General features: G+C 45.3%; 1 protein-coding gene across 2 annotated transcripts in view; it reads right to left on the bottom strand.

Annotated features, from left to right (window-relative positions):
* ANKK1 (ankyrin repeat and kinase domain containing 1) overlaps positions 1–24,058 on the bottom strand; it is a 241,108-nt gene extending 217,050 nt beyond the window's left edge. The window contains exon 1 of one of the 2 annotated variants that reach the window (XM_063943185.1): positions 23,497–24,058. Coding sequence is in view for 1 of the 2 variants with exons in the window: in XM_063943184.1 (XP_063799254.1) it covers positions 17,427–17,614 (188 nt within the window). In the remaining variant the exon portion in view is untranslated. Of the gene's footprint in view, positions 1–17,426; positions 17,729–23,496 lie in introns of those variants that run through there. The other variant, XM_063943184.1, reaches the window with a different exon arrangement.
* Positions 24,059–25,353: the final 1,295 nt, after the last annotated feature.

Here is a 25,353-nt window from a genome sequence, read left to right as displayed (position 1 = left end):
CCCTGACTACATCCAGTAACTTGGAATCATCCAGGCACCACAATAGGTTGGTTCACATTAAAAAATTATACCACCTTAGGAAGGAATTGGGAACGAGTCCTCAATTCCGCCTTATCCATATAAAATACAGATAAGGGCTTTTGTATGACAAAGCCGCCAATTCTGATACACGCCTGGCCGACGCCAAGGCCCACAGAATGACCACTTTCCACGTGAGGTATTATAGCTCCACGGATTTAAGTGGCTCAACCCAATGCGACTTCAGGAAATCCAACACCACGTTGAGATCCCACGGTGCCACTGGAGGCACAAACGGGGGCTGACTATGCAGCACTCCCTTAACAAAAGTCTGAACTTCAGGCAGTGAAGCCAGTTCAATTTTGGAAGAAAATCGATAGAGCCGAAATCTGGACCTTAATGGAACCCAATTTTAGGCTCATAGTCACCTCTGACTGTAGGAAGTGCAGAAATCGACCTAGCTGAAATTTCTCCTTTGGGGCCTTCCTGGCCTCATAGTACGCAACATATTTCCGCCATATGCGGTGATAATGGTTTGCGTTCACTTCTTTCCTAGCTTCAAAATAGCGTAGGGATAACTTCCTCCGGAATTCCCTTTTCCTTCAGGATCCGGCGTTCAACCGCCATGCCGTCAACGCAGCCGCGGTACGTCTTGGAACAGACAGGCCCCCTGCTGCAGCAGGTCATGTCTGAGTGGCAGAGGCCATGGGTCCTCTGAGATCATTTCTTGGAGTTCTGGTTACCAAGCTCTTCTTGGCCAACCCGGAACAATGAGTATAGTTCTTACTCCTCTCCTTCTTATTATTCTCATTACCCTGGGTAACAGAGGCAGAGAAGGGAACACATACACCGACTGGTACACCCACGGTGTTACCAGAACATCCACAGCTATCGCCTGAGGGTCCTTAACCTGGCGCAATATCTTTGTAACTTTTAGTTGAGGCGGGACGCCATCATGTCCACCTGTGGCCTTTCCCAACGGTGTACAATCATTTGGAAGACTTCTGGATGAAGTCCCCACTCTCCCGGGTGGAGGTTTCTTAGTTGTCCACTCCGGGAATGAACACTGCTGACAGTGCTAACACATGATTTTCCGCCCATCGGAGAATCCTTGTGGCTTCTGCTATCGCCATCCTGCTTCTTGTGCCGCCCTGTCGGTTTACATGAGCGACCGCCGTGATGTTGTCTGACTGGATCAGCACCGGCCGGTGTTGAAGCAGGGTCTAGCCAGACTTAGGGCATTGTAAATGGCCCTCAGTTCCAGAATATTTATGTGTAGGGAAGTCTCCTGACTTTTCCATAGCCTTGGAAGTTCCTTTCCTGTGTGACTGCCCCCCAGCCTCGAAGGCTGGCATCCGTGGTCACCAGGACCCAGTCCTGTATGCCGAATCTGCGGCCCCCTAGAAGATGAGCACTCTGCAGCCACCACAACAGCGACACCCTGACCCTTGGAGACAGGGTTATCCGCCGATGCATCTGAAGATGCGACCCGGACCACTTGTCCAACAGATCCCACTGGAAAATCCTTGCATGGGACCTGGCGAATGGAATTTCTTCGTAAGAAGCTACCATCTTTCCCAGGGCTCGCGTGCATTTATGCACCGACACCTGTATACGTATTAGGAGGTCTCTGTCTAGAGACAACAACTCCTTGGACTTCTCCTCCGGGAGAAACCCTTTTTATCCTGTTCTGTGTCCAGAACCATACCAAGGAACAGTAGACGCGTCGTAGGAACCAGCTGCGACTTTGGAATATTCAGAATCCAGCCGTGCTGTTGTAGCACTTCCCGAGATAGTGCTACTCCGACGAACAACTGCTCCCTGGACCTCGCCTTTATAAGGAGATCATCCAAGTACGGGATAATTATTTCGGCCATTACCTTGGTAAATACCTCGTTGCCGGGGACAGACCAACGGCAACGTCTGGAATTGGTAATGACAATCCTGTACCACAATATTGAGGTACTCCTGGTGAAGAGGGTAAAAAGGGACATGCAGGTAATCATCCTTGATGTCCAGTGATACCATGAAATTCTCCAGGCTTGCAATAATCGCCCTGAGCGATTCCATTTTGAACTTGAACCTTCGTATATAAGTGTTCAAGGCTTTCAATTTTAGAATGGGTCTCACCGAACCGTCTGGTTTCGGTACCACAACATTTTGGAATAGTAACCCCGGCCTTGTTGAAGGAGGGGTACCTTGCTTTCACTTGCTGGAAGTACAGCTTGTGAATTGCCGCCAGTACTACCTTTCTCCGAGGGCAGCCGGCAAGGCTGATGTGAGGTAACGGCGAGGGGGAGTCGCCTCGAACTCCAGCCTGTATCCCTGTGATACTATTTGCAGAACCTAGAGATCCACCTGTGGGCAAGCCCACTGGTCCCTGAAGTTCCCGAGACGCGCCCCTACCGCACCTGTCTCCACCTGTGGAGCCCCAGCGTCATGCGGTGGACTCAGAGGAAGCGGGGGAAGATTTTTGATCCTGGGAACTGGCTGCTGGTGCAGCTTTTTTCCTTCTTCCCTTGTCTCTGTGCAGAAAGGAAGCGCCTTTGACCCGCTTGCTTTTCTGAAGCCGAAAGGACTGTACCTGAAAATACGGTGCTTTTTTAGGCTGTGAGGAAACCTGAGGTAAAAAAATTTCTTCCCAGCTGTTGCTGTGGATACGAGGTCCCAGAGACCATCCCCAAACAATTCCTCACCCTTATAAGGCAGAATCTCCATGTGCCTTTTACAGGCAGCATCACCTGTCCACTGCCGGTTTCTAATACCCTCCTGGCAGAATGGACATTGCATTAATTCTGGATGCCAGCCGGCAAATATCCCTCTGTTCATCCTTTATATATAAGACAACGTCTTAAATATGCTCAATGTTAGCAAAATATTATCCCTGTCTTAGCGTATTAATATTATCTGACAGGGTATCAGACCACGCTGCAGCAGCCCTATTTATGCTGAGGCAATTGCAGGTCTCAGTATATAACCTGAGTGTGTAAATACAGACTTCAGGATCGCCTCCTGCTTTTTATCAGCAGGTTCCTTCAAGGTGGCCGTATCCTAAGACGGCAGTGCCACCTTTTGACAAACGTGTGAGCGCCTTATCCACCCTAAGGGATATCTCCCAACGTGACCTATCCTCTGGCGGGAAAGGGTACGCCATCAGTAACTTTTTAGAAATTACCAGTTTCTTATCGGGGGAAACCACGCTTCTTTACACACTTCATTCATTCATGATGGGGGAACAAAACACTGGCTGCTTTTTCTCCCCAAAAATAAAACCCCTTTTATGTGGTACTTGGGTTCATGTCAGAAAATGCGTAACACATTTTTCATTGCCGAGATCATGTAACGGATGTTCCTAGTGGATTGTGTATATGTCTCAACCTCGTCGCCACTGGAGTCAGACTCCATGTCGACATCTGTGTCTGCCATCTGAGGTAACGGGCGTTTTTTGAGCCCCTGATGGCCTTTGAGACGCCTGGGCAGGCGCGGGCTGAGAAGCCGGCTGTCCCACAGCTGTTACGTCATCCAGCCTTTTATGTAAGGAGTTGACACTGTCGGTTAATACCTTCCACCTATCCATCCACTCTGGTGTCGGCCCCACAGGGGCCGACATCCCATTTATCGGCCTCTGCTCCGCCTCCACATAACCTTCCTCATCCAACATGTCGACACAGCCGTACCGACACACCGCACACACACAGGAAATGCTCTGACTGAGGACAGGACCCCACAAAGTCCTTTGGGGAGACAGAGAGAGAGAGTATGCCAGCACACACCAGAGCGCTATATAATGCAGGGATTAACACTATAACTGAGTGATTTTTCCCCAAATAGCTGCTTGTATACATATATTGCGCCTAAATTTAGTGCCCCCCCTCTCTTTTTAACCCTTTGAACCTGAAAACTACAGGGGAGAGCCTGGGGAGCTGTCTTCCAGCTGCACTGTGAAGAGAAAATGGCGCCAGTGTGCTGAGGGATAAGCCCCGCCCCTTTTTCAACTGACTTTCTCCCGCTTTTTCTGGAATACTGGCAGGGGTAATTTTACATCTATATAGCCTCTAGGACTATATATGATGTAGATTTGCCAGCCAAGGTGTCATATATTGCCCTCAGGGCGCCCCCCCCAGCGCCCTGCACCCATCAGTGACCGGAGTGTGACGTGTACATGAGGAGCAATGGCGCACAGCTGCAGTGCTGTGCGCTACCTTGGTGAAGACCGAAGTCTTCTGCCGCCGATTTTCCGGACTCTTCATGCTTCTGGCTCTGTAAGGGGGACGGCGGCGCGGCTCCGGGAACGAACACCAAGGTCGGGTCCTGCGGTCGATCCCTCTGGAGCTAATGGTGTCCAGTAGCCTAAGAAGCCCAAACTACCACCTGTTAGGTAGGTTCGCTTCATCTCCCCTTAGTCCCTCGCTGCAGTGAGTCTGTTGCCAGCAGATCTCACTGTAAAATAAAAAAACCTAAATATACTTTCTTTCTAGGAGCTCAGGAGAGCCCCTAGTGTGCATCCAGCTCAGCCGGGCACAAGAATCTAACTGAGGTCTGGAGGAGGGTCTTAGTGGGAGGAGTCAGTGCACACCAGGTAGTCCTAAAGCTTTCTTTAGTTGTGCCCAGTCTCCTGCGGAGCCGCTAATCCCCATGGTCCTTACGGAGTCCCAGCATCCACTTAGGACGTCAGAGAAAGTAAGAGTATCATTAATAGTAGCAGTATTAGTAGAAGTAGCAGTAGTAGCAGCAGCAATAATAATAGTGGTAGTAGTAGAAGTAGTAGTAGTAGTAGTAGTAGCAGCAGCATCAGCATTAGTATCAGCAATATTAATAAAAATAGTAGAGTAATAGTAGCATAGCAGTAGTAGTGGTAGTAACAGCAGCAGTAGTGGTAGTAACAGCAGCAGCAGTAGTAGTAGTAGTAGCACTAGCAGTAGTAGCAGCAGCAGCAGTAGTAGTAGCTGTAGTAGTAGTGGTAGCATTAGTAGTAGTAGCAGTAGCAGCCCTATTAGCAGTAGTAGTAGTAGTAGTAGCAGTAGTAGTAGTAGTAATAATAATAATAATAGTAGCAGTAGTAGTACAAGACTTAGGCAAACACGGGGGGGGGGGGGGGGGGTCTGGTTGCCCGGAAAACCCTATTCTCTTGGCAAGTGACTCAAATTATGACAATAGCAATGTTATATAATATGAATTCAAGAGCTGTCACTACATCATGCTGTGTAAGGGACAGAGCTACTCATGACCAATGGTAGCAGCTTCTTCTAACAAGTTTGCTGTGTGTGGATCAGAGCTACTCATGACCAATGGTAGCAGCTTCTTCTAACAAGTTTGCTGTGTGTGTGGATCGGAGTCCTCAATCAGTGCACTGGACCAGAGAGTAGCTACCAGGAAGAAGAGACAGGAGCCTTACAATGAGGTGGGAGAATGTTTCAGTGTAGTACTGGATCTATTATATTTATTTATTTATTATGGTATGTTTAACCTTTTCCTGACCACTATATTATTTAAATATCTAAAGACCATCTATAGTGTTACATAATAATACTGTATTCCATAAAGTATCCAGTCTATAAAAAGACCAATGTTTACATTAATGTTCAGGGTCATTACAAGGTTCTTCTACCGCTCCCCCAGACTCCCGCACTTGCTCCAATGTTCCGCAGAGCAGGAGTTTGTGGACTGCATCTGGAAACCTCACTCTAGAAATCCTGCGTTTGCCACTGGTACTAGCAGTAGTAGTAGTAGTAGTAGTAGTAGTAGTAGTAGTAGTAGCAGCAGCAGTAGCATTCTCTCCCATTCATTACTATTTTCACATTCCATTGGGCAGGATTTACAATTCCATATACTGTAGGTATAAAAGTGATGCTTTATGCTTTCATTGATAAACCACAAAATATTATACTACAGTATTTAACACATTCTGCTTCATATTGGTTTGTATTCTTAATTGTGGATTAGTTGAGCATTTATATTCAGTGCTATAATTATCCTAAAACAATTATGTAGAGAATATCCAAAATAGATTAATTGACTTTGGCAAAGAGCCTAGATATTTGCATTTGCATATATTCTCTAACATGATGCATAAGGAAGTAGACTTGGAAATAATATATACAGTACTCCACAGTTTAAAAAAAAAGTATATTCTTTTGCCTTAGGTAAGTCATTGTCAGTGGAATTCATCTTGTCAAGATGCAACTTGACTGTTGAACATACATAGAAAGTCTCAGGCCAATCAAAGGGTAGCATGGTGGTACAGTGGTTAGCGTATGGCTCACACCCTCAGTGATATTTATTTGTATGACAGAAGTACACTTTCTGCATTTTGATTTTCTAAATAAATAAAAAGATATAAACTAACTACATTTAAAATTGCATAGACTCCTATTTTTGAAAATATCCATAAACATCCATTGAAATTAGTCATCAATTATATCAGCCACTTAAATAATAATGTATTTTACAGTAATACTTTTTTACAAATTGTATCAAGCAGTCTGATATGGGGGTCAATATAATAGACTCGAAATGCAGGCATCTGCGATTTATTGGGGAGTCTGGCTGATGTTTTAAAAATGGATGAAGGAGTGAATAATTATTTAGAAGGCAAAACTAAGTTGGTTTTTAAAACATTGGCCAGACACATACGGATATCACAGATGCCCGCTATTCACATGCTATTACATTTACATCATACCATAATGCACAGTTTCTCAAACTCGGTCCTCAGGACCCCACACGGTGCATGTTTTGCAGGTCTCCTCACAGAATCAAAAGTGAAATAATTAGCTCCACCTGTGGACCTTTTAAAATGTGTCAGTGAGTAATTAATACACCTGTGCACTTGCCGGGTTACCTGCAAAACATGCACTGTGTGGGGTCCCGAGGACCGAGTTTGAGAACCACTGCCATAATGTATTGGGCAAATCACTTATGCAGCCATTCTACTTGATACAGAGAGACACAATATTAATTAGGGTGTTATTCATTAATCCCAAATTACTTAATAGAACCTGATAGATCCATTAAAAAGGAATAGATTGTCCTTTACATATTGGGTAATGCATGTGTCCATTTGCAAGTATTGATGTGATAGGGCATATATAGTGCCCTCCCGCTCACACAGGGAAAGTGGATGTTTTTTTATAGGCAGGGTTATATACTGATGGTTATTTCAAATGTGGAAACCACTTTTCTGCTCAGTTCCACAGTGATATGGACAAGTGGGACTTGTCCTTTACAGTTTACAAGTAAATGTAAAAGTATTAAACACTAAGAGCCTCATTTATAAACAAAATTGTATACCAGCAGCATATTTTGTTTAGTATTGCTGCGACACTAACAAATTTGCAGCTGGTATTCAGCATTACTTACCTCTCAGGCAACATCCAGTGACCATTCTCAGTTTTGTCTTCCTCTCTGCTGCTGGCAGCTTAATGCTGCGAGCGACAGACTTGTGTGCCATGCGCATACGCGATGAACAGTCTGCGCATACATGACTCCTTCAACTGGCGGGACCCAGTAATGCCCAGAAGGCTTCACTGAAGTCAGAAAGTCTGTACTGGCTCCCCATTGCTGGCAATAGGAACCATACCGCTCTCGCCATCTATATATGGTGATAGCAGTACAGGAACAAACAGCGGTAAACTTAGTTTACCGCTGTTTGTTGATTACTGAAAGTAGGACATAACCCCTTTAGTGAGTGCTAAAATGGTTATGCATTGTTGATAAATGGGGCACTAAGAGTTCACTGAAAGCTCATCTTTTTAGGCACACTTGTGAAATTCACAAACCATCTCCTTAACCTCACTAGGCTATTTTACCTGATTCCCACCACTGTACACATTTTCACTTAAACTTACAGTTATTCTTTTTCTAAACTCGTACAACTTTCCATTGCAAGAAAATTAGCATCGGGTCTGATGGTTGCAGGCCTCAGCCATCTGAGCAAGCCTCCTTCAGCTTACTGAGAATGACTGCCGAACTGCTCAGCCATAACCCATGGTTTGTGTTTATCTCTGAGTAGGCCCACTGTTCCTTTCTAATATCAATTGCTACTAATGTTACTATTATTAGTTGCTGATAGTTTTAATTTTCCAGGATACTTTGTTCCAAGGAAGTTGCACCTACAGCAAGGCATTATATAATGGATACACATGGATTGATGGAGAAGCATCTACACAGTACACGTCCTCATATCACGCAAAATAGCCTGTTTACCCCGCCGCAGACTTTGTGACTTCGTAGCACCAAAAAATAAATCCTAAATTCCTAGTACACTAAAAGCAAACTAAAGACACAAAATTGAGGAAAATGTAGCACAATGGAGGAAAAAGTAAAAAAAATGAGGGAAAAAGTAGAAAAGCGGGTAAAGAAACAAAATAAAGGTCCGGTACAAGCACCCTGCTTCATTATGCTTTATTTGCACATTTAGATCAATTCCCTTCCTACAAACATACTAATCCTAAACACCTAGTACACTCTTACCAAAGTCTGTTTCAACAGGTAAAAACAGGTTAGATTCGAATGACTTGCACTATGCTTTATCTGCAACTTTATACCAATTCCTTTGCTACAAATATACTAATCCTATATACCTAGTACATTATAAGTAAAGTAAGATGCAAAATTGAATAAAAAGTATGTAGTCTGTATAAACAGGTTAGATACGGCTGACCTGTGATATGTTATAGGGCAGATAATGGACAGTAGTCATTCATCCTCCACCCTGCAGTTCTTTTATGACTTTACTATACTGTTTCCTTACGTTGCATTTTCCTCCAGTGAAATATATATATGTGGGAGACCATGCATTAATGTCACTAACATATGAAGAATTTTCTGGGTTGGTATCTGGCTTAAAATAAATGTTTTCAGTGTATGAACTGTAGATGAATTATGTAAATTGTATTTACCTGTCAACCTTAGGTTCAGCTATGTGGTGGTAGACATAGTTGTGGTTCTAATTATCCACATGTTTATGTTGGCAGCCACCACCACTGGCTTTGCCTATCACTTTGACCGAAAATAAATTTGATCCTGGACCACAAACCCAAGGCACCCCTCAAGTGTCTCATGGCATCCCCGGGTGCCTAGGCACACAGTTTGGTAATCACTGCCCTACAGATGGAGCCACGCTAGTTGTGGCTCCATCTGTGACTAGGTGTGCCCGCTGTGAGCGTCTCCGTCTGGACGGGCGTGCGCCCGGACGGAGACGCGCCCCATTCACTCGTATGGAGAGCGTCTCGGTCCGGGCAGGCGCGCGCGGCCAGACAGAGACGCTTTCAATGGGAAGCGGCTCTGTGCACACCCAGCGTGACTAGGCGGACGGATCACCTAGTCACGCCGGGAGTGCACGCCTGCGACTAGGCAGGCAAAGACAAGGGAGGCTCCATCTGTATACTACTGTAGTAAGCACATTTTCGAAATATTTTTTGCCATCTAGGAAAACATTTGTCCTGCTTATAAACCTGTACCATGGAGCCCTGTCAAGTGTGACTTTGGATATAATGGATGATTTTGCAACCTAGCAGACAGTCATTTATATAACCATCTCACCATAAGGCGAATAAGGGGTAAATAATTATACCTCTACCCTGGTGTACACATAGAAATTGTGTTGTTTGATTTTTTATTTTCCTGATTCTATATATATAGTGAAATTTTGGTTTACACCTTTGCAGGCTGACCATACTAACCCTTTAAACTGGGACACCCATGAATTACACAGGTTCTGTGGCTGGCTGATTTCAAGCCTGCATGTCAGTGTCGGACAAGGGCATGAAGGGTCAACCAGGGGAAAGCTGTTGTTGGGGCCCATGCTTAAGGGTGTGGCCAAGCTGCAGTGGGGGGCGTGGCCAGCCACCACAGAGGTTTGGCTAATCATTACAGAGTACATGTTCTGTGCCCCTTGGTAAATATATAATAAACCATATTCTTGTGAAGTATAACGTAACATATGTATAATGCACAATTCAAGTGCACTAGGAGAGAATCTGGAACCTGATCCATAAAGAAGGCGGTGGGCCCAAAGACAGTGGGGCCCTCCGGGGGATTCCCCTGTTCCCCTGTGGGCCAGTCCGAGGTGGCTGTATGACTAATCTGGCCCATCTAGGAGTGGCAATGTAGTTGCAGCCAGGATGGCACTATTCAAAAACTAGTCCCTAAACAGCACATCATGCAAAGAAGTAAAACAGGTGCAATGAGGTGGCTGTATGACTAAGCTAAGCGACACAAGTGTGTGGCACAAACACCTGGCCCATCTAGAAGTGGCACTATAGGTGCAGACAGGATGCCACTATTCAAAAACTAGTCTCCAAACAGCACATAATGCAAATAAGTAAAAGAGGTGCAATGAGGTAGATCTATGGGATCAGTGCGAAATCCCGCTGGACGGATTCCCGGTGGTCGGAATACCAACACCGAAATCCCGACCAGCACAATCCCGAGACGCAGCCCCTTGGGGGCTCGCTGCGCACACCATGCTGCGGGCACGGTGCCTCGCTATGCTCGGCACACTAATTTGTTCTCCCTTTATGGGTGCCGGTTGGGATTCCGGTGTCGGTATTCTGACCACCGGGATTCCGTCCAGTGGAATCTTGACCGCATCCCAGATGTATGACTAAGCTAAGCAACACAAGTAAGCAACACAAACAACATGGGACATCCTGGAATTTGCCCAGATGTAATACACACAAAATATTGGTGGCACAGGAGAGCATACCCCTAAACCACACACACACACACACACGGAAAAGCCTGTAAAATTCATTTGGATAATAATAACCCTTTTATTTGGAGCTATTATAATAATATGCAGAACAGGCTAGCGTACCCCTACACCACACAGGGCAAACCCTGTAAAAATTATTTGGATAATAATAAAAGTAATGAATATAACCCTTTAATTTGGAGTAAATAAAATACAGCACAGGACACCACCACAGGATTTATGGCAACACAAGACACCACCACTGGACTGATGCACCACAAGACAGCACCACCGGACTATACTTATACGACAGAACCCCTGGACTTATACGGCAGTACCCTTGGACTTATACGGCAGTGTCAGCCAGGATGGCACTTTAAAAAACTAGTCCCCAAACAGCACATGATGCAAAGAAGAAAAAGAGGTGCAAAATGGAATTGTCCTCCCACCCACCCTTATGTTGTATAAACAGGACATGCACACTTTAACAAACCAATCATTTCAGCGACAGTGTCTGCCACACGAGTGTGGCTGAAATTACTGTTTTTTTTGGGCCCCCACCAAAAAAGAAGCAATCAATCTCTCCTTGCACAAACTGTCTCTACAGAGGCAAGATGTCGACCTCACCCTCATCCTCCGATTCCTCACCCCATTCAGTGTGTACATCCTCTTCCTCACAGAGTATTAATTCATCCCCACTGGAATCCACCATCACAGGTCCCTGTGTACTTTCTGGAGGCAATTGCTGGTCAAGGTCTTCCTGGAGGGAATTTATAATTCATTTTGATGAACATCATTTTCTACACATTTTGTGGAAGTAACCTCCTACGCTGATCACTGACAAGGTTACCGGCTGTACTAAACACTCTTTTGGAGTACACACTGGAGGGGGGAGGGGAAACTTAGGTAAAATAAAGCCAGTTTGTTGAATGGCATCCAAATTGCCTCTTTTTCCTGCCAGTATATGTATGGACTGTCTGAAATGCCTACTTTGATGCTGTCCCTCATATAATCTTCCACCATTATTTCAATGGTGACAGAATCATATGCAGTGACAGTAGACATGTCAGTAATCGTTGGCAGGTCCTTCAGTCCGGACCAGATGTCAGCACTCGCTTCTGACTGCCCTGCATCAATGCCAGCAGGTGAGCTAGGAAATCTTATCCTTTTCCTCGCAGGCCCAGTTGCGGGAGAAAATGAAGCAAGAGCTGTTGACGGGTCACGTTCCGCTTGAGTTGTCAATTTTCTCACCAGCAGGTCTTTGAACCTCTGCACACTTACGTCTGCCGGAAAGAGAAATACAACGTAGGCTTTAAACCTAGGATTGAGCACGGTGGGCAAAATGTAGTGCTCTGATTTCAACAGATTGGCCACACTTGAATCCTGGCAAAGCAAATGAACGGCTCTATCCACAAGTCCCACATACTTGGCGGAATTGCTCCGTCTTAGCTCCTCCTTCAATTTCTCCAGCTGCTTCTGCAAAAGCCTGATGAAGGGAATGACCTGACTCAAACTGGCAGTGTCTAAACTGACTTCACGTGTGGCAAGTTCGAAGTGTTGGAAAACCTTGCACAAGATGGAAATCATTCTCCACTGCACTTGAGTCAGGTGCATTCCCCCTCCTTTGCCTATATCGTAGGTGGATGTATAGGCTTGAATGGCCTTTTGCTGCTCCTCCATCCTCTGAAGCATATACAGTGTTGAATTCCACCTCGTTACCATCTCTTGCTTCAGGTGATGGCAGGGTAGGTTCAGAAGTGTTTTGTGGCACTCCATTCTTCGGCACGTGGTGGCTGAATGTCGAAAGTGGCCCGCATTTTTTTTGGCCACTGACAGCATCTCCTGCACGCCCCTGTCATTTTTCAAAAAATGTCTGCACCACGAAGTTAATTGTATGTGCAAAACATGGGACGTGCTGGATTTTTCCCAGATTTAATGCACGCACAATATTGGTGGCGTTGTCCGATATCACAAATCCCCAGGAGAGTCTAAGTGGGGTAAGCCATTCTGCGATGATGTCCCTCAGTTTCTGTAAGAGGTTGTCAGCAGTGTGCCTCGTATGCAATACTGTGATACATAGCGTAGCCTTCCAAGGAACAAGTTGGCGTTTGTGAGATGCTGCTACTAGTGCCGCTGCTGTTGTTGTTGCTGCATCCGGCAATACATCAACCCAGTGGGATGTCACAGTCATATAGTCCTTAGTCTGCCCTGTTCCACTTGTCCACATGTCCGTGGTTAAGTGGACAGTGGGTACAACTGCATTTTTTAGGACACTGAGGACAGTTTTTCTGATGTCTCTGTACAATCTCGGTATCGCCTGCCTAGTGAAGTGGAACCTAGATGGGATTTGGTACCGGGGACACACTACCTCCATAAAATATCTAAGTCCCACTGAAAACTAATGGACGGATACCGGATGCACATTTAACACCAACATAGCTGTTAAGGCCTCAGTTATCTGCTTTGCAACAGGATGACTGCTGTCATATTCCATCTTCCTCACAAAGGACTGTTGGACAGTCAATTGCTTACTTGAAGTAGTACAAGTGGTCATCTGACTTCCCCTCTGGGATGACGATCAACTCCCAGCAGCAACAACGGCAGCGGCAGGCATCCCAGTTATGAGAGGACTCCTCAGTCTTGCCAGTGACATGGCCTGCAGGACTACTGACGTTCCTGACTGAGGAGGAAGTTGACGTTGAGGGAGTTGGTGGTGTGGCTTGCAGAGCTTGGGTACAAGAGGAAGAAGGGATTTAGGTGTCAGTGGACTGCTTACACTCTTACCCAAAGTTTCACAACTTGAAACTGACTTCTGATGAATGTGCAGCAGGTGACATATGAGGGAGGATGTTCCTAGGTGGTTAACGTCCTAATCACTACTTATTACGGATTGACAGAGGCACCACACGGCTTGGCACCTGTTGTCCAGATTTGTGGAGAAATAATTCCACACCGAAGACATGGCTTTTTTGGTATTTTGCCCAGGCATCACAATGGGCTTATTCATCCCATGGACAACAGGTGTCTCCCCCGGTGCCTGACTTAAACAAACCACATCACCATCAGAATCCTCATCGTCAACTTCCTCCTCAGCGCCAGCAACATCCATATCCTCATCCTGGTATACTTCAACAGTGACATCTTCAATTTGAATATCAGAAACTGGACTCCGGATGCTCCTTCCAGCACTTGTAGAGGGCATGCAAATGGTGGAAGTAGACACCTTTTCCCATCCAGTGTTAGGAAGGTCAGGCTTCGCAACCGCCGACACACTTGGACTCTCCTTGGGGATTTGTGATACCATCTTGGAACGCATAGTTCTTAGCTGTGCTTTTACCATCTTAACTCTTATAATTTTTCTAGTGGGAGGATGAGGGCTTCCATCGTCACGTGAAGCTGAACCACTAGTCATGAACATAGGCCAGGGCCTTAGCCATTCCTTGCTACTTCGTGTCGTATATGGCATATTGGCTAGTATACGTTTCTCCTCAGACCATTAAAATTTATTTTTTGGGGTCTTTTTACTGAACTTTGGCTTTTTGGGTATTACATGCCCTCTACTATCACATTGGGCATCTGCCTTGGCAGACGACGTTAATGGCTTTTCATTGTCTATGTCATGACTAGGGGCAGCAGCTTCAGCACTAGGAGGAAGTGGTTCTTGATCTTTCCCTACTTTATCCTCCATTATTTTTCTGGAGTTATATAGCACAATATGCGGCACAGGACAGCGTATCCCTACACCACAAAGGGCAAACCCTGTAAAAATTATTTGAATTAAATATTAACCCCTTTAAATAGAGTAAATAATATACAGCACAGGTCAGTACCACTGGACATGTACGGCAATACCACTGGATTTATACGGCAGTATCACTGGAATTATACTGCAGTACCACTGGAATTATATAGCAGTATCACTGGAATTATATGGCAGTACCACTGGACTGGATTTATACGGCAGCACCACTGGACATATATGGCAGTATCACTGGAATTATACTGCAGTACCACTGGACTTATATGGCACTACCACTGGACATATACAGCAGTATCACTGAAATTATATGGCAGTATAACTGGAATTATATGGCAGTACCACTGAAATTATACGGCAGTATCACTGGAATTATACGGTAGTATCACTGGAATTATATGGCAGTATCACTGGAATTATACGGCAGTACCACTGGACTGGATTTATACGGCAGCACCACTGGACATATATGGCAGTATCACTGGAATTATACGGCATTACCACTGGACATATACGGCAGTATCACTGAAATTATACGGCAGTATCACTGGAATTATATGGCAGTACCACTGAAATTATACAGCAGTATCACTGGAATTATACGGCAGTATCACTGGAATTATATGGCAGTATCACTGGAATTATACGGCAGTACCACTGGACTGGATTTATACAGCAGCACCACTGGACATATATGGCAGTATCACTGGAATTATACTGCAGTACCACTAGACTTATACGGCACTACCACTGGACTGGATTTATATGGCAGTACCACTGGACTTATACGGCAGTACCACTGAACTGGATTTATACGGCAGTACCATTGGACTTATACAGCAGTACCACTGGACTGGATTTATACGGCAGTACCACTGGACTTATACGGCATTATCACTGGACATATACGGCAGTACCACTGGAATTATACGGCAGTTCCACTGGAATTATACGGCAGTACCACTGGAATTATACGGCAGTACCACTGGGCTGGATTTATATGGCAGTACCACTGGATTTATACGGCAGTATCACTAGAATTATATTGCAGTACTAAAGTATATAAAAAACCGTGCAACATCTGCTACGCAATTATTCACTCAAAAGAGTGTAAAAATTATTGATATTAACCAACCTTTTTTTTTACAGGTGCCACAAGTTCTAACATTTAATCACCCTGCTTTATACACTTTAGCGTTCTTTTTATTTTTAATTCAATTACCATATCTATAAGAGCTGCTTATAACAAGCGCAGCATTATCCTTGTTTCATATACAGCAGTATCACTAGACTGGATTTATACGCCAGTACCACTAGATTTATCCAGCAGAACCACTGGACATATATACGACAGCATCACTGGACTGGATTTATATGCCTTTACCACTGGATTTATACAGCAGGACCATTGGACATATACAGCAGTATCACTGGAATTATACGGCAGTACCACTAGACATATATGGCAGTATCACTGGATTTATACGGCAGTACCACTGGACATATACGGCAGTATCACTGGACATATATGGCAGTACCACTGGACATATATACGGCAGTACCGCTGGACAGATATATGGCAGTATTGCTGGACATATATACAGCAGTATCACTGGACATATATACGGCAGTACCACCGGACATATACAGCAGCACAGGGACACCACCACTGGACTGATGCAGGACAACACAGCACCACTGCAATGGACTGGACTTATACAGCAGCACTGGACATATGGCAGCAGAGGACACCACCACCACTGTGACTTGACTGATGCAGCACAATACACCACCACTGAACTGATGCAGCACAACACAGCACCACTGGACTGAACTTATACAGCAGCACTGGACATATGGCAGCAGAGGACACCACCACTGTGACTGTACTGATGCAGCACAAGACACCACCACTGGACTGATAGAGCACCACACAGCACCACTGGACTGAACTTATACAGCAGCACTGGACATATGGCAGCAGAGGACACCACCACTGTGACTGTACTGATGCAGCACAAGACACCACCACTGGACTGATAGAGCACCACACAGCACCACTGAACTGGACTTATACAGCAGCACTGGACAAATGGCAGCAGAGGACACCACCACCACTGATGCAGCACAAGACACTACCACTGTACTGATGCAGGACATTGAGGACGGAGACACGTCTTCTCTCTACACTCTCCAATGCCAGAGTAAAACTGGCGGCGACGCGCAACTCCTTATATGGAATCCAAACCCCGCGAGAATCCGACAGCGGGATTATGACGTTTTGCCTCGTTTTGGTTTCCCAGTCAGGCGGGAAAACCTGAGCCGGGCTCGGCACCGGGCTTGGAGCGTGAAGTTCAGGGAGGTTCGGTTCACAGAGAACCGAACCCACTCATCTCTACTAATTACTAAACGCAAATTAAATACTGCACTGTTCTTTGTCTATTGGGACAAAAAACAAATCCTAAGTTCCTAGTACGTGATAACTAAAATGCAACATTGAGGGAAGAATGGAAATCGCTACCTGTGGGTCGCAGCAGGTGCCTTGCACTATATGGCACAAATCTGTACATTCACTATAGATTGCATATGACTCCCAGCAATTGCTTTTATTTATTTTAATATATTTCAACAGTAAGAAAAATCAGTTTAATATTACTAATGTGACTTTGTAAAAAAAAAAAACACAACACAAGGACATCTGATTTCTGCTTTATCCTATATTTGTTTCCTTAAAATGTAAAGTACAGTATATAGATGTGTTATGAAATGGTCATTTTTATATTGTGTGTGCTCAGACATCAAATATTTGAGAAAACATACTGTACGGTAGATGATTTGAAACACAAGTCCAGCAAGACAACGTATTGTGGCAATACAAACACAGATTGTGTAAACAGTTTTGCCAACTTTGCAAAACTTCTCATGTTATTGTCAGGCTTTCCCAGTGAACCTTACCTTTCAAGTTCTGGATCCCCCTGGAATAAGGTTGAACATTTCACAGCATAAACCGACCACCATTTCTTGTGTCTCACTTTGTAAACTTTACCAAATCCACCTAAAGCTATTGGGGTCCAATCATTCTCAAAATCCTCTTTCTTAAACTGGGTCAGGTTGCCTGACCGCTCATTGTCTTCACCAGCCATGGCAGTTAAATGAAATGCCTACAGTGTCTGCTGTGCTGTACATTTGATAGAACTCGTGTCTGTTTGCGAGAGTAAGTTTTTTAAGAGCTTTGCTTCCTGGATTCAAAGCTGCTACCTGTGCTACACAAAGAGGGAGTTACCTGGAATGTAATGCAAGTAGAATCCCATTCTTTACTGATATTTGCATATAAGTATCAGTTTCACCATGCTAGGTATGTTGTATGCGCATGCCAAGTCAACACATAAAGGAACCTCTGAAAAAATATTTTTTGTATTTTAATCCCTTCACAATAGTGACATTTTGAAAGCACTGCAGAGATTATTTACCATAAGTGGACACTTTCATTAGTGTATGTAACTGAAAAGGACAAATAGAACTCAGACGCCGACCATGAAAACATGCTCAATAAATGGTCATTCTTACAGCATGTATAATAGCATTACCACAAGATGCAATCAAGATAACAATATGCCATGAATGCAGTTAGTTAAACATAAATGTACAGTTAAGGCAATATCAGAAAACCTAATCAGTAAAAAAAAGTCATGAATGATTAGCAAACAATCAGTACTGTGTAATCAGAAAACAGTCATTTAAAACAGATGCAATAACATAACAAGGCATAATCAGCATAGTCCAGAGGTTCCCAAACGCGGTCCTCAAGGCACCCCAACAGTCCAGGATTTAGGTATATCCATGGCTTAGCACAGATGGTTAAATCAAATTGACTGAGGTGCTAATTAAGTCACCTGTGGCCAAGCATGGATACATTTAAAACCTGGACCATTGGGGTGCCTTGAGAACTGCGTTTGGGAACCTCTGGCATAGTCAGTAAATAATAGCATATGTTTTGAGGATTTCTATATGTGGAAGAAAGTGGGATAATTACTAACCCAGCAAAATAGATTAACTCACCTGAGCATGATTAAAGAATCCACAAAACATGACCTGGTGGTGGTACTCGAGAACTAGAATTGAGAAGACTGGTTCTAGAGTCATGAACAATAATATTATTAAGCGTTTCTGGTGACAAATACATACCTCCCAAGTCCCAACATGAACCTCTCCAGGAGGGACAAAATGCTCTGTTCCTGGACTTTTGTCTTAATTTATGATTGCCGGCACCTGTTTTGAGCAGGTTAATGGATAAGAAAGGTATTTCAGCACAGGTGATGGCAATCATAAATTAAGAGGGAAGTCCAGGAGCAGAGCATTCTTCCCTCCTGGAGTGGGTCATGTTGGGAGGTATGCAAATATATCAGTGTTCCTATGTTCATGTCTTATTAATTATATAGTGTCCTATTTCTGCAGATCAGTATCAGATAAGTAGCAACCCAATTGGAGACTTGATGGTTAGTGTGCATCTCAAAAATTATATGTACTGTATTTTGCTATCACAGAGAATGATGTCAAAAGAGCAACTCTCTGATTTCACCATCCACCGCTAATAAGTACACATAATAAGACATGGCAGACTTAGTAATGATAATTAAATGCACCAGTGTTGGTTTTTTTTTCACTGTAATGATATTAGGTAATGTTTAGCTCTTTCACCATTGTCAGCTGACTGGTCTGGCTGTGTCTTAGACCATATACAGTATGTGTCCTTCCTGGCCAGGGCCATAACTAGGTTAGTGCAGACGATGCTCAGCACACAGCGCATGTGCCCTGTGGGCACACTGGCTGCATCCACCCATGATCACCTGCCTATGTATGTGCCGCCATCACATCACTGCCCCAGGTGCTCTGTCTGTGTGTGGCCATACCTCCTGGCTTTCAGATATAGGGAAAGACCACCTCACTGCTATCTTCTAGGGAGGAAAGTCCAACTCTATCCTTGCCGCTGCCAAGGTCTTTCTCAATTATTGCATTGTCATCCTCTCTCCCTGTCCCCTTGTAAAGCAAGCTGCACCTCACTCCTCTCACATTGATTAGCCACTGTTGCCTGTGTCAGAGCCAGAAAATCAATCACGGTAAGAACAGCTTCTTTCTCCGCTAACTGCTAACTACCTCCCACAATGCCGCCCACTCTGCTACCTCCCTCAACTGCGGGCTGCCCTGACAGGAGGCACAGCAAAGCTCCGTCTGTGACACTCAGGGTAAGTATCATGTGGTAGGTTACAATTTACAGGTAAGTATTAGGGAGTTAAGTTTCTCTGGCAATTCACAATATACTTCAAATTACAATTAGCACAGGCATTAATTACACAGTTGCGCCTCAGTAGTTTTATTTAGCTGGAACGCTTCTGGGCAACCTTAGAAGTAGTTATTACAATTTACAATAACCAGCGCTGCAAGTGTGCGGGTACAGGTGGGTACGCTGTACCCTTAAGAATTAAACCATGGGTACGCCGTACCCATGCCGACGCTCCTCAACGCTCCCTCCTCTGCTGCTGCTCACAGCGCCGCTGCTACCTTCAATTCGGCGCCGTCCCGTGATCATGGATCAGCGCCTAATTGAAGGTAGACACTGAGGGGCAGGAGAGGTGCGCGCTGCGCTCTCCTCCCCTCACACACAGGAAGCAGCAGCGCGAGGTAAGCAGCAGGGGAAGGGGGGCATGTGTACCTGGCACTGGGGGCATATCTGGCACTGGGGGGGCATGTGTACCTTGCACTGGGGGCATATCTGGCACTGCAGGGACATATGTATCTGGCACCGGGGGCATATCTGGCACTGGGGGCATCTCTGTATCTGGCACTGTGGGCATATCTGGCACTGGGGGCATCTCTGTATCTGGCACTGTGGGCATATCTGGCACTGGGGGGCATTTCTGTATCTGGCACTGGGGGCATCTCTGTATCTGGCACTGGGGGCATATTTGGCACTGCGGGGCATATGTATCTGGCACTGGGGGCATATCTGGCACTGGGGCATCTCTGTATCTGGCACTGGGGGGCATATCTGGCACTGGGGGGCATTTCTGTATCTGGCAATGGGGGCAGCTCTGTATCTGGCACTGGGGGCATATCTGGCACTGGGGGCATATCTGGCACGGGGGGCATATCTGTATCTGGCACTGGGGGCATATCTGGTACTGGGGGGCATTTATGTATCTGCACTGGGGGCATCTCTGTATCTGGCACTGGGAGCATATCTGGCACTGGGGGGCATTTCTATATCTGGCACTGGGGGCAGCTCTGTATCTGGCACTGGGGGCATATCTGTATATGGCACTGGGGGCATATCTGGCACTGGGGGCATTTCTGTATCTGGCACTGGGGCATCTCTGTATCTGGCACTGGGGGCATATCTGGCACTGGGGGCATTTCTGTATCTGGCACTGGGGGGCATATCTGGCACTGTGGGGGTATTTCTGTATCTGGCACTGCGGGGCAATGTATATCTGACACAGTGGGGGCATTTGTGTATCTGGCACTGTGAGGCAATGTATATCTGGCACTCTGGGGGCATTTGTGTATCTGGCACTTTGGGGGCATTTGTGTATCTGGCACTGTGGGGCAATGTGTATCTGGCACTGTGTATCAATGTATATCTGGCACTGTGTGGCAATGTATATCTGGCACTCTGGGGGCATTTGTGTATCTGGCACTCTGGGGGCATTTGTGTATCTGGCACTCTGGGGCAATGTGTATCTGGCACTGTGTATCAATGTATATCTGGCACTGTGTGGCAATGCATATCTGGCACTCTGGGGGCATTTGTGTATCTGGCACTGTGAGGCAATGTATATCTGGCACTCTGGGGGCATTTGTGTATCTGGCACTCTGGGGGCATTTGTGTATCTGGCACTCTGGGGCAATGTGTATCTGGCACTGTGAGGCAATGTATATCTGGCACTCTGGGGGCATTTGTGTATCTGGCACTCTGGGGGCATTTGTGTATCTGGCACTCTGGGGCAATGTGTATCTGGCACTGTGAGGCAATGTATATCTGGCACTCTGGGGGCATTTGTGTATCTGGCACTGTGGGGCAATGTGTATCTGGCACTGTGAGGCAATGTATATCTGGAACTCTGGGGGCATTTGTGTAACTGGCACTTTGGGGGCATTTGTGTATCTGGCACTGTGGGGCAATGTGTATCTGGCACTGTGTATCAATGTATATCTGGCACTGTGTGGCAATGTATATCTGGCACTCTGGGGGCATTTGTGTATCTGGCACTGTGGGGCAATGTGTATCTGGCACTGTGGTGCAATGTGTATCTGGCACTGTGGGGCAATGTATATCTGGCACTGTGGGGCAACGTGTATCTGGCACTGTGGGGCAATGTGTATCTGGCACTAATGGGGTCATATGTGTATCAGCCCCCCCCATACGTGTACCATGCCCCCATTTTCATTGGTCACGCCCCATGTGGTATTTGGCTACACCCATTTTGGGGGGGTCGCACACACAGTATCTGTAAGCCTTTTCTTTCTACTTGCACCACTGACAATAACACTTTGCGCAATTCACATTACCACAAAACATTACAGGATGTATTATCCACCGCTAACAATCTTATCGAACTAATAAAAGCAACAAAGGTAGCAACAAACATAGACATTGCATTACTAGTGGGGCCCCATGTCCTAGTTTATGTCCATTAAGTAGTTCATGTTGGAGAACTCAGTCGTAATAGCTATAGCTCCTTATTCAGTGATCACAGTTTTGAAAGTTCACAGTCTTATATAAAATGTGTAGGTTTTGCAGGACTAGACTGACTGCATACCTCCCAACATGACCCTCTCCAGGAGGGAAGAATGTTCTGCTCCTGGGTTTCCCTCTTAATTTATGATTGCCATCACCTGTACTGAAACCAGTGGCGCACCCAGGGGGGGGGGGGGTTTCCGAGCACCCAGAAACCCCCTCCACTAAAAAAAAATTTTTTTTTTTTTTAGATGCATGAGTATTATTAATGGCTGTCTAGCATCCTCAGCAGCCTGCTGTCTTCCTGGTGGCACTTGTAAGTGCAATAAAAGTTTACTTTATTTTAATTATAGTACATATATATCCATGTGCATACATATAATATACACATGTATATACATACATACATACATATAAACACACACATGATATATATATACATGTGTATATATATGTGTACTGTATGTGTGTGTACATATATATATATATGCATGTTTAATATGCTATGTATATGTGTATATGTATGTGTGTGTGTATGTATATATATATATATGTATGTATATATATATATATATATATGTGTAGATATATGTATGTATATATATATATATACACACACAGACACACTAGTTTTACGGACCCAACATATACTGGGTCACCTCAGTCCCCACCCCCGTGATTGGCTCCGCCCAGTTCTGGAAACCCCCCCATGCAAATCCTGCGTTTGCCACTGGAAACCTTTCATTATTCATTTACCTGTTCAACACAGGTGCTGGCAATCACAAATTAAGGAAAAAGTCCAGAAGCAGACCATTGTGTCCCTCCTGGAGAGGGTCATGTTGGGAGGTATGCTGACTGAAATACAAAGAGCAAGGCCTAGTTTCCTTACAATGAAATATATCACTGTCTTCAGCTCATTGTCAGCCAGCATTGCTGCCCTGTACCTGCCTCCGTATAACTTCTGTCCTTAGCTGACAGTTTCCCTGTATAGCTGTGTAACAGTGACGTCTATAACTTGCAGGTCTCTAGAGAGCTGAGTACTGTCACTATGCTCCCTGCAATGCTGATGCTCCTTTAACTATTGATTAACAACTGTAGTGGTCAATTAGTGGTGTATTTGGATAAAAGGAGCTGCTAATTGGAATTGCCTTTATAAAGTACTAAGCAGCTTTATGTCCCAAAACTAGGCTTGCCTGTAGCATCTGAGCTAAGATACAATGTAAGCAGCTAAACTGTCTTTTGTCCCTGAGGAAGCTTGTGATGTGTGGCTAGTGCAGCAGTGTTACCAACCTGTGTTACAAGGGTTAGGTTGGCCTTAATTAATCAATGTGAGCTGATCTCTGTCTGCAGCTGCAGCAAGACTCTGTTTCTGCGCTTCCCACCGTCTGTTACTCCAAAGCAGGGCTACCTCCAGGGCTGTCCTTCAAAAGGGAGGGCAGGCTGCATGGCCTAGTTCCCAGCCACACAGTCAGTAGAGCCCATCACTGTTCTGCTCTGTCAGATGCCTGTCAGCAATCAAGCACCGCTGGAAGCAGTGGGATCCCCACAGGAGGGCGAAATTACCAATTGGCTGCTACAATGATGATCTCCAGTCACCGGAAATAGAAGCTGGCTCTTCATAAGCTATGCAGCACTCCTGTCACACACAACCAGCTGGCTCTGCTCTAAGTTGCTGTTCTGTGTCCTTCTAAGATGGCCTCTGCCCAACTGCCAAATGTCCCTGAAGACTGCTGCAACTGCCACTGCACAAGCCGTCTCTCTCTCTCTAGGATCAATATGCCTGTTGCTTATTAGTCACTGTCCCTGTGTCAGACACAGCGCTCAGGGCACAGGTAACCCTATCCCTGCTGTAAAATTTAATAGTGTCCAGTCAGGGATGCATACCTCCCAACATGACCCTCTCCAGGAGGGACACAATGCTCTGCTTCTGGACTTTTCCCTTTCTCTATGATTGCTGGAACCGGTGTTGACCAGGGTAATGGATAAGAAAGGTGTTTCAGCACAGGTGATGGCAATCACAAATTAAGAGGTAAGTACAGGAGCAGAGCATTCTGTCCCTCCTGGAGAGGGTCATGTTGGGAGGTATGGGGATGCATTCAGCAGGGGAAGGGGCACTAAAGTCACACTATAGTTCGTGGCAGCACTGATGGGGTGCCACACGTTATGCTGCTCCATCGCCTCAGCACACTCTCTCTATTGGTCAATGGGGTCTTTTATTTATCAACTCTCCTCTGATGCTGGGATGCTTCCCACTCTGGTGTGCGGGGCTCATGCTGCTGCTCCCTAAGGCCTATTTCACACACGCAGGTTTTGTCCAGACGGCAAAAAGACGGGCAAAAGTTATCGTTTTTTTTACAGGCTAGCAGAGCCTTTCACACACAACGGCCTTCAGCCGTGCATACTGCTGTGCACATGTGCAGCAACAGCAGCAGAAGAAGAAAAAAGCCATTGTGTGTGAAAGCTCCAATTCACACACATACTACACTGCCGTCAGGGACAGCACAGCCAAGGCCCGGCAGCTGGACATTTCAGTGGATAGATCTGGCTACAAACCAGCAGACGTACCGTGACCATGATGTCTTAGAGCCCCAATAGCAACAATACTTAATTAAAAAACACACACAGGAAAAAAATGGATGGATTTTTGTCGTCCGGTCCAAACCGTAGTGTGTGAAATAGTCCTAATGGCTCCTTAAGCGGCAGCATGCAGGGGGAAGAATAGGGGTGTGGGGTTAACCCTTGCAGTCCTGTAGAGTCCACAATATAGCGCAGCATCTTTAGGTCCATTTGCTGTATAAAAGTGATACCCCCATAAGTTTATATAGGCGTTCTCTTGGGTCCATGTAAAGGATTTTTTAGAGAGAATAACTGGCTCGTCTGTGACTAATGTCCACTTTTCTTGTATTAGCCATTGCATTGTTTTATTGTACGTTGTTGAAAAATAAACTGTGACATTTTGTCTCCATATGTCATGGATTATTTGTGAGAATTTGTGAAAGTCATGAGGGGGGTAACATAACATAAATATCCAGGGATCTATTGTCACTAGGGTTTCAAGGAGAGAATTCAAGACACCATGCACCAAGTCGCAGAAAGGAATAATAGATGGGCAGATCAACCAGATATACTGTATAGTATAGTTCCCCT

This window comes from Pseudophryne corroboree, chromosome 10 (genome assembly GCF_028390025.1).
Source record: "Pseudophryne corroboree isolate aPseCor3 chromosome 10, aPseCor3.hap2, whole genome shotgun sequence".
Classification (NCBI taxonomy): domain Eukaryota; kingdom Metazoa; phylum Chordata; class Amphibia; order Anura; family Myobatrachidae; genus Pseudophryne; species Pseudophryne corroboree.
The sequence above is the reverse complement of the archived record's forward strand: the minus strand, read 5'-3'. Positions and strand labels throughout refer to the sequence as shown.